Source organism: Staurois parvus, unplaced genomic scaffold, assembly GCF_062004578.1.
Source record: "Staurois parvus isolate SC_StPar_1 unplaced genomic scaffold, SC_StPar_1.0 ptg000154l, whole genome shotgun sequence".
In the NCBI taxonomy this organism is placed as follows: Eukaryota; Metazoa; Chordata; class Amphibia; order Anura; family Ranidae; genus Staurois; species Staurois parvus.
In genome coordinates this window covers 17,673,430-17,684,264 of record NW_028317950.1, presented here as the reverse complement: position 1 = coordinate 17,684,264, position 10,835 = coordinate 17,673,430, and the positions used below count along the sequence as shown (strand labels likewise).

Below are 10,835 nucleotides of genomic sequence, written 5' to 3'. Positions count from 1 at the left end.
GGAAAGAGTGGGACTTGTGGAGGCGGAAGAGGAGAGAATGGAACTGGTGGAGGGGGAAGAGGAGAGAATGGGACTGGTGGAGAGGGAAGAGGAGAAAATGGGACAGGTGGAGAGGGAAGAGGAGAGAGTGGGACTGGTGGAGGGGGAAGAGGAGAGAATGGGACTGGTGGAGAGGGAAGAGGAGAAAATGGGATGGGTGGAGAGGGAAGAGGAGAGAGTGGGACTTGTGGAGGGGGAAGAGGAGAGAATGGGACTGGTGGAGAGGGAAGAGGAGAGAATGGGATGGGTGGCGAGGGAAGAGGAGAGAATGGGACTTGTGGAGGGGGAAGAGGAGAGAATGGGACTTGTGGAGAGGGAAGAGGAGAGAATGGGACGTGTGGAGAGGGAAGAGGAGAGAGTGGGACTGGTGGAGGAGGAAGAGGAGAGAATGGGACTGGGGGAGAGGACAGAATGAGATGGGTGGCGGGGGAAGAGGAGAGAATGGGACTGTGGAGGGGGAAGAGGAGAGAATGGGACTGGTGGAGAGGGAAGAGGAGAGAATGGAACAGGGGGAGGGGGAAGAGGAGAGAATGGGACTGGTGGAGGGGGAAGAGGAGAGAATGGGACTGGTGGAGAAGGAAGAGGAGAGAATGGGACTGGTGGAGAGGGGAGAGAGTGGGACTGGGGGAGGAGGAAGAGGAGAGAATGGGACTGGGGGAGAGGAGAGAATGAGATGGGTGGCGGGGGAAGAGGAGAGAATGGGACTGTGGAGGGGGAAGAGGAGAGAATGGGACTGGTGGAGAGGGAAGAGGAGAGAATGGAACGGGGGGAGGGGGAAGAGGAGAGAATGGGACTGTTGGAGGGGGAAGAGGAGAGAATGGGACTGGTGGAGAAGGAAGAGGAGAGAATGGGACTGGTGGAGAAGGAAGAGGAGAGAATGGGACGGGTGGAAGGGGAAGAGGAGAGAATGGGATGGGTGGAAGGGGAAGAGGAGAGAATGGGACTTGTGGAGGGGGAAGAGGAGAGAATGGGACTGGTGGAGATGGAAGAGGAGAGAATGAGACGGGTGGCGAGGGAAGAGGAGAGAATGGGGATGGGGAAGAGGAGAGAATGGGACTGTTGGAGGAGGAAAAGGAGAGAATGGGATGGGGGGAGAGGAGAGAATGGGAGGGGGGGGAGGGGGAAGAGGAGAGAATGGGGCTGTCGAGGAGGAGAAGGAGAGAATGGGATGGGGGGAGGGGGAAGAGGAGAGAATGGGACTGGTGAAGGGGGAAGAGGAGAGGAGGAAGAGGATAAACTGGAACAGAGGGAGGGGAAAGAGGAGAGAATGGGACTGGTGGAGGGAGAAGAGGAGAAAATGGGACTGGTGGAGGGAGAAGAGGAGAAAATGGGACTGGTGGAGGGAGAAGAGGAGAGAATGGGACGGGGGAGGAGGAAGAGGAGGGAATGGGACAGAAGAAGGAGTTACGTGGATGGGAAAAAGAGAAGAAGGGGACATAGGGAGTATTAGACAGGCATGAGGGGGACAAGAGGAAAATGAGATGGGAGGGTAGAAAAATGAGAAGAGTAGGGAGGGAGATAGAGGGAGCTGTGTGACAAGGGAAGAATGAAATGGGGGGAGGGAGCATAGGAGGAGAATAAAAGTAGACAATGAAGAGTATGGGGGGGTGGGGGGGGAGTATGGTACAGAAGGAAAATAGGAAGGGGGTACAAGAGAACAATGATATGGAGGAAGGGGGTTGACACAAGTAGAATAGGACGAGGGGGCCAGGGGAAGCATGGGACTGAGGATGGAGTTAAGACTTGGAAAGAATGGGATCGAGTAGAGGGGGCAGTAAGAATAATGAGATGGGAAGGGGATGAAGGAGACTTGGGGAGAATAGGACAGGAAGTTGGGGGAGTAGGATAACATGGATAGGAGGAGGGAGACTATGCGTCAGGCACATCAATAGAACAGTGTGAAGCAGACATACATGTTTCTGTCAATGCAGATGTACCCCCCCATGTTCTCTATAACTGTATGCTATATTTCTTTTTTTCTGGCATCTCAGATGGCCGAGAGGAAGATCCTGGTACTGTTTGGAAGTCAGACAGGGACAGCGGAGGATATGGCGGACAGGATTGGTAGAGAAGCCCGGCGGAGACACTTTGCCTGCAGAGTGGAAGCTTTAGATAGCTACAGCGTGGTCAGTGTTCCAATACAGATATCATACAGGGGAGAAGACAGCAACCTATTCTTAGAAATTAAATGTACTGAGATAATCTTTGGTGGGGTAGCATACTATATAAACATGTCCAGGCTGATTGAAATATGAATGTTTCCAAAGACACATCCTTTAGAATGATACTCTGTATCTTAGCCCTGACATCACACTCCAAGGAAGTCAAAAAGACATTCTATGTGCAATACTATAGATCAGTGCTTTGACTGTGTGCTGTGACTGACATCTGGTGGAGGGTGAGATACACTGGTAACTTATTGCAGCAAACATTTTGCTGTTCTACAATGATGTCTATAATGCAGGTGGCATTGTGTCTTGGAGTTTAGTTTGTGAATGTTCTCCTTGTAGTTATTAGGGTTTACTCCAACACATAGTTCAGTCAGTGCCGTTCACATATTTGTGGATTGGATGACCGCATCTAATCCGCACGACATATGAAAAAACATTGGTTCCTATGGTGTCTGCAAAGCGAAATAAAAACGAGAAGCGCACAAACCTTGCGCATTACCTCAGTAAACAGAAGTTTATTAAAAAGAAAGGTACTCACAAACAGCGAATAAAATCAGGCATGTAAGTCCTCACAGGGACTTCAGAGATAGAGGGCCAGCGCGAGTCCCATCGTGGGGGTAAGCACTCAGTTCAACTGACGCGTTTCGAAGGCCAGACCTCTGATGAAGAAGGTCTGGCCTTCGAAACGCGTCAGTTGAACTGAGTGCTTACCCCCACGATGGGACTCGCGCTGGCCCTCTATCTCTGAAGTCCCTGTGAGGACTTACATGCCTGATTTTATTCGCTGTTTGTGAGTACCTTTCTTTTTAATAAACTTCTGTTTACTGAGGTAATGCGCAAGGTTTGTGCGCTTCTCGTTTTTATTTCGCTTTGCAGTGTTGGTCGGGCTTCCCCAGCCTTGTTTGGAGCTGCACAACCTTTGAAGCACTGGTGGTCGCTGTTTTTCCAGTTTTGGTTCCATCTATTTGCCACCTGCCTGGGTCCTAGAGCGCAGAAGAATTCGTGTTTTGTCCTATGGTGTCTGTTCACATATGTCCAGTTCACTGGCAGTGCGATTTTAAAAAGAGTCATGTCCGATTTCTGAGTATTGTGGCCAGGTTCAGGTTCTGATTACAGTCAATGGAATTCTATGGGAACCATTAATAAACCGCATATGTGTGAACAAGATAAGATCCTGAGCTAATCCTGTCCTGAACCTGACATGAACCTGTGAACAACTACTGTATCAATAGCTGTGAAACCTGAGCTTCAATCCGCACCACACGTGTGAAAAAGTCATGTAACAGGCTATAGCTGGTCAATTAATTAGTTATCTGTGCCATCCTATTACAATTCATCTGAACAGTAATATGAGTAAATTGTAATATATATACCCCAATAAAAATTCACCGAAATGAAAATTCTGGACTAAAACTGAAAATTCAAGATGCACTTGGCCGAAAACCAAATGGACAGTTTTTTAAAAATATATATATTTTTTCTATATAATTGTTTTATTTGACTTTTTAATTAATATCATGAATTTAAATGAATATGAATTTAAAAAATACAATCCAGTAACATAAAATAACTTTTATTAAAAGTAACGCACACAAATTGGACAGCAAATAAAATGAAATATACATAAAATTAAAAAAACTTAGAATCGTTTTTGCAATAATGTCAATAGGGGGCATTTTTGCATTGAAGTCAATGGGACACAATTTTGCAATGAAGTCAGTAGGGGACATTTTTGCATTGAAGTCAATAGGACACAATTTTGCATTGAAGTAATTTATCATTATTGGCACCTTTTTTTTTTCTATCAGCAAATGCTGATAACCCTATTTTCGTCAGCTAATATATCGGGGCATCACTATTTATTGCAGATACTTATTTAGCACTCACATAAAAATTGTATGTTCATATCAGTCCCTGCCCTCATGGAGCTTACAATCTAAGGTCCTTAACTCACATACTAGGGCCAGTTTAGACAGGACCTAAATAACCTACCAACATTTCTTGGAGTGTGGGATGAAGCCAGAGTGCCTGGGGTAAACCCACACAGGCACAGGGAGAACATGCAAACTCCAGGTAGGTTTTGCCGTGTTTGGGATTTGAACCAACAACCCTGGTACTGCTAGGCAGAAATGCTAACCACTTAGTGTGTGTGTATTTTTGAAAGGGCACTTTTAAAACATCTTATCTTTCCTGCTATTTAATGTATTTATTACATTATAATTTTTATAATATATTTATCCATTATGTTTAAAATGTATAAAATCAAGCACCTAGGCATGCAGACTGCTTCTACAAACATTTGTGAAAGAATGGGTCGCTCTCAGGAGCTCAGTGAATTCCAGTGTGGTACCGTGATAGGTTGTCACCTGTGCAATAAGTCCATCTGTGAAATCTCCTTGTTACTAAATATTCCACAGTCAACTGTTAGTGGTATCATAACAAAGTGGAAGCAACTGGGAACAACAGCAACTCAGCCACCAAGTGATAGGCCACGTAAAATGACAGAGCGGGGTCAGCGCATGGTGAAGCACACAGTGCGCAGAAGTCACCAGCTGTCTGCAGAGTCGATAGCTAAAGACCTCCATACTTCATGTGGCCTTCAGATTAACACAACAGCAGTGAGGGTTTCCATTGCTGAGCAGCTGCATCCAAGCCTTACATCACCAAGTGCAATGCAAAGTGTCAGATGCAGTGGTGTAAAGCATGCCACCACTGGACTCTAGAGCAGTGGAGACGTGTTCTCTGAAGTGACCAATCACATTTCTCTGGCAATCCGATGGACTTGTCTGGGTTTGGAAGTTTCCAGGAGAACCATACTTGCCTGACTGCATTGTACCAAGTATAAAGTTTGGTGGAGGGGGGATTATGGTGTGGGGTTGTTTTTCAGGGGTTGGGCTTGGCCCCTTAGTTCCAGTGAAGGGAACTCTTAAGGCGTCAGCATACCAAAACATTTTGGACAATTTCATGCTCCCAACTTTGTGGGAACAGTTTGGGGATGGCCCCTTCCTGTTCCAACATGACTGCGCACCAGTGCACAAAGCAAGGTCCATAAAGACATGGATGAGCGAGTTTGGGGTGGAGGAACTTGACTGGCCTGCACAGAGTCCTGACCTCAACCTAACAGAACTCCTTTGGGATGTATTAAAGCGGAGACTGTGGACAGCCTTCCCAGAAGAGTTGAAGCTGTTATAGGTACAAAGGGTGGGCCATCCCAATACTGATCCCTACGGACTAAGACTGGGATGCCAGTAAAGTTCATGTGTGTGTAAAGGCATACTTTTGGCAATATAGTGTATCTTCCAATATTATTTTTGCACTTATGTAGTTATTACCATTTTGCAGGTGAATCTCATTCGTGAAACACTAGTCATCTTTGTGTGTGCAACAACGGGACAAGGTGACCCACCAGATAATATGAGGGTAAGTGACATATTGGTAAATTGTAAAAAGAACATAATTGTAAATTAGAAGTTGTTGAAAATTGTTAAGCTGAACTTTAGTTATGACAACACAATATTTGGTTCAGTTACTCTTTCAATAAAACATATTTATTTTTAACCAAATCAGTACCGGGCAATTTTACCCCCTTCCTGCCCAGGCCATTTTTCAGGTTTCAGCGCTCTCACACTTTGAATGACAATTGCGCGGTCATACAACATTGTACCCAAACTAAAGTTTTATCATTTTCTTCACACAACTAGAGCTTTCTTTTGGTGGTATTTAATCACCGCTGGGGTTTTTACATTTTTCTTTGTTTCTGTTTTAAACGTTTACAAATAAATAATTGTTCTTCATAAATTTAGGCCGAGATGTATTCTGCTACATGTCTTTGGTGAAAATAACCCAAATTAGGATGTATTATTTAGTTTGTAGGAAAGTTATAGAGCTCACAAACTATGGTATATATCTGAATATTGATCAATCCTGAAGTACTGACAGCCAATCTAATTTCTTGAGGTCCAAGAATGTCAGAACAGTACAGATATCCCCCAAATGACCCCTTTTTGTAAAGTAGACAGTCCGACGTACTTCATAGGAGAAATGGCGAGTTTTTTGAAGTTGTATTTTTTTTGTCATAATTTTTCGGAAATTATTTTTACTATTTTTTTTTTTACATACTGTCACCAGTGCAGTACAGCATCATCATATAACTGGCATGGCGGTGAACAGGGACACTGACTGGTGACAGTATGAAAAAAAAAAATATATATATATATTTTTTTTAATTTGTTTTAGTTTTTTTATTATTTTTAATTTTTTATTACATTTTTTTTAAAAAAATTTTAAGATTTGTTTTTCATATTTTACTATGACCAAAGTAGTACAATGTTACCATAGTAACATTGTACTACTTTGGGGAAGTGATCAGTATTTTTTTTTTTTACACAATTTGCTTATAGCAAAGAATTACTTTGCTATAAGCAAGCATTTACCTGAATGACATCGATTCATTCAGGTTTTTTTTAGTGCTTAGCTGTGATTTGGCCACAGCTAATCACATGACATGTGCATGTGACCTGCTGTGACCATTCACAGCTGGACACTAGTATACAATGGATGGCATGAATGAAGCTATCCATTGTATACAACTGTCATGTGACCTGCTGTGATTGGTCACAGCAGGTCACATGGGACCAGCAACAGGGGTCGGTACTCAGATCTGTCATCGGCAGTGTCCGAGGTACACGGCCGGTGACAGATTGTGCCGCTGCGCGGCTCTGCAACCGTGCGAACTGCGCATGTGTGGGAGGACGCCAAATGGCGTACACCCCGGAAAGCTAATGCATTTTTGCGGCCGCCAAACGGCTATAGGCCGGGCGGCTAATGGTTAAGCAAAACTAACACCTGAATATGTCCTAATATTTGCCTCCTGCATATTCCTGCACAGTACTCTGTGGTTTTGCACAGTGATGTTGGGCTAACACTAGGAACAGGATCACAGGAGGTGAGAGCGAAGGGTTGGCCTCATAAGTGTTCTTCTGTTCCTCCTTGTCCAGTCACCATCTGGGGCTTGTCCTGGATTCGTTTGTGTTGTCTAATTTCATTGAAGTGTACAGGGAGGTCCAGGACAGGACTTTGTTGCCTGGTAGGGGTGCTTGGATCACATATATTTTGACAAGTAAATAGTGTCTAGCTGTTCCCTGATGCTCTGCATTAAAATGTGCAATAAAGCAATAAAGGCTGTTTACTTAGATAAATAAACAATAACTGAGCTTAATAAATATGGTGAAGTTGTGTTCACTGCAATCAATCATGTTCTAACAAAAACCCTGTTCATTTAATTGCCCTCATGCATTGAATAGTCAGAGTGAATTCAAAGTAAATAGCCTCTTTTTGTTTAGTAAACCAACTGCTGTGTAACTTGTGTTTGTGCCTCTGTCTCCTCACAGAGCTGAACATTGGGCCATGGTATATTTTGTCCAGGATAAATCCTGCCAGTCTGTGAGACGCAGAGCAAGCATGCAAATTTTAAACATGTTAGTGCCATTGAATAACCTAAAAATCACATGGTTTTGCTTTCAGAAAAAAATATTTCTTCTAAAATTACAGTGAGAATACTTTGAAGAAGAAACTTCACTTAGCAAGGTACATTTTCCCCTAGTAAATACCATGAAGATGTGTTTCCTTTGAATGGTTTTCACAAGAAGCAATCTTGTGCAAGGGAAAAAAATATATATTTTTTAATGCATGTGATTGGAAAACCCACTTTTCCTTATTCACTATGCACAGTGAGGAATCTTTATTACGCTAGTAAAATCACCTAATTTAGTTGATGCTATGCAACCATTTCAGATGCAGTGTTTAACCGCAAGCCTACAGGGCACTTATACCCCCTTCCTGCCCAGGCCAATTTCCAGCTTTCAGCACTGTCGCACTTTGAATGACAATTGCGCGGTCATACAACAATGTACCCATCTGAAATTTTTATCATTTTGTTGTGACAGATAGAGCTTTATTTTGGTGGTATTTAATCATCTCTGGGATTTTTATTTTTTCTTAGACCAAAAACCACTAAAAATTTTGAAAAAAAAGTTTTTGCTTAATTTTTGTTATAAAATTTTGTAAATAAGTGATTTTTCTCCTTCACTGATATGCGCTAATGAGGCTGCAGTGATGGGCACTGATAGGCTGCACTGATGTACACTGATAGGTGGCACTGATGAGAAGGCACTGGTAGGTGGCACTGATGGGCATTGACAGGCATCACTGATGGGCACTGAAAAGCAGCACTGATACATGGCACTGATAGGCGGCACTGATAGGCGGCACAGACTGGCACTGATAGGTAGCACTGACTGGCACTGATAGGCGGCACTGACTGGCACTGATAGGCGGCACTGACTGGCACTGATAGGCAGCACCGATAGGCGGCACTGACTGGCACTGATAGGTGGCACCGATTGGCAGCACTGATAGGTGGCACTGATTGGCATTGATAGGTGGCACTGACAGACACTGATAAGTGACACTGAAAGGCAGCTCAAATGGGCATTGATATGTGGCTTGATGTGCACTGGTAGGCGCTGATATGTGGCATTGATGTGGCACTGATGGGCACTGGCACGAGGCACTGATACAAGGCACTGATGGACATTGACAGGTGGCACTGCTGGGGCTACACTGATCATCAGGGCACACTGATCATCAGTGCCCTGATGATCAGTGTAGATGTCCCCTCCGTGGAAAACCGATTACCGTCTCGCCACTCCTCACAAGCTGTCAGCGTGACAGCTCGAGAGGAGAGAAATGCCGATAAACGGCATTTCCCTGTTTACATGTGATCAGCTGTGATTGGACACAGCTGATTACATGACCGAGCCAACATCTTCGGCTCTTTCCGTAGATCGGTGATCCGCTGTGTCCAAGGGACACAGCGCACCGTCGATCGCCACGCTGCATGCTCCCAGAGCCGCGCATGCGTGGTGAGAATGGGAGGACGTCATATGACGTCCTCCCAGAACGAGAGAATCACCTTGCGTCCGTCATATCACTATATGGTGGGCGGGAGGCGGTTAAAATGAAAACACACTTGGAATCATTATGGAGTCTAATAATTTACTATCCTGTCAGTGCTGATCTAATGCATTCCACTCAGTGGGGTTTATTTACTAAAGCTGGAGAGTGCAAAATGAGGTACACTTCTATATAGAAACCAATCGGCTTCCAGGTTTTATTGCCAAAGCTTAATTGAACACACTGAGGTTAGAAGCTGATTGGCTACCATGCACAGGTGCACCAGATTCTGAGTGAAGCATTTTTCGTAAATCTCCCCAAGTGTTTCATTGTATCTTCTCATCCATGTCATTCCAGAACTTCTGGAGGTTTATTTTCCGCAGAAACCTTCCTCAGAATTCCCTGTGTCGGATGGATTATGCTGTTCTGGGTCTTGGAGATTCTTCCTATCCAAAGTAAGTTTAGTGCAATTAAGAGCTGCACTCCTGGTACATAAAGACAGCTTAGCTGTGAAGTGTAAGGGCCATCATAGTTGACATATATTTTAATTATTTTTACATATTTCTTCATAATGTATTGTTTTTTCCTATCCAATAACACTCTCTTAGTATATTTACTCTTGCCCGAAGATTGGTGTTTCCTTTCAGTCTGCTAACAGCTGTAATACTGGTCCCAGGATTGACCCATTTTAGAACCAGAACGGGAAGTTTGTGATAAAAGTTGGAAAATGACATCATAGCAAACACTGTCTAGTGAATTTGCTTTTGTTCCTTCATGCCCTTGTGCATTAATTGACATCAAAACCAAACTGCTGGGCTCTGGGGTCCATGTAGCAGAAAAAAAAGCAGTGACAGGAGTATTCTCCGCTGTTCTATCAATTCCCTGGCACCACCCACGTTCATTTCTCTCAAAAAAAGATTGACCTAAAAGATGCCAGGATGTTGTAGTCTTATAGCTCTGCCTCCTCCTATACAGTGATGTTGCTTGAAAGGAAAAAGGAGAGCAGTGCTTTTTCATGCATTTTAAATATCTTCAAATCCATTTGCCATAGAAGTCAGTAGCTTGTAATCTGCTCCTGAACCTGATGGCACTGCTCAGAAATTATACATGACTCTATTTCAAACCGCACTGATTCCGCACCGCCAGTGCACTGAACATATTTGAACAGGCACCATGTTATTTCAAATGTCATGCGGATTGGATGCGTTGCAAACTGCACCCAATCCACATAAATGTGAACTGAGTACTGTGGAAACTAGTAAAGTATCTGATGTCGGCATTGCTTGTCTTTTCTCAGAATCTAATATTTCTACTAATTCATATTATATCAGGTTCAACTTTATTGCCAAGAAACTACACAAGCGGCTTCTCCAACTGGGTGCCAACCCAATTCTGTCACCTGCTCTAGGAGATGATCAGCACGATCTGGGGTAATTATCAGACAGTGGGTTGTATATTCAGTGATCTGTCCAGTGGGGATGGAACAATCGCATACTTACTTTGGAGTTCCAGAACAAAAGTCCTTAAGCAGTGCAAAATACTAATCAAGACCATTACAGCATTCCTTAAGGTTTAGGGTCTCTTCTATTAGAATTGAATGAATCAAAGCTAATAATACAATTATAGTTGAAATCCCAGAATGATGAAACACGTTTGCTGTCTGAGATACTT

General features: G+C 43.7%; 1 protein-coding gene across 1 annotated transcript in view; it reads left to right on the top strand.

Annotated features, from left to right (window-relative positions):
• NDOR1 (NADPH dependent diflavin oxidoreductase 1) overlaps window positions 1-10,835 on the top strand; it is a 32,735-nt gene that overhangs the window by 1,812 nt on the left and 20,088 nt on the right. The window contains exons 2-5 of the mRNA XM_089675130.1: window positions 2,031-2,165; window positions 5,553-5,630; window positions 9,522-9,619; window positions 10,496-10,594. Coding sequence (XP_089531256.1) covers window positions 2,031-2,165; window positions 5,553-5,630; window positions 9,522-9,619; window positions 10,496-10,594 — 410 coding nt within the window. The remainder of the gene's footprint in view (window positions 1-2,030; window positions 2,166-5,552; window positions 5,631-9,521; window positions 9,620-10,495; window positions 10,595-10,835) is intronic.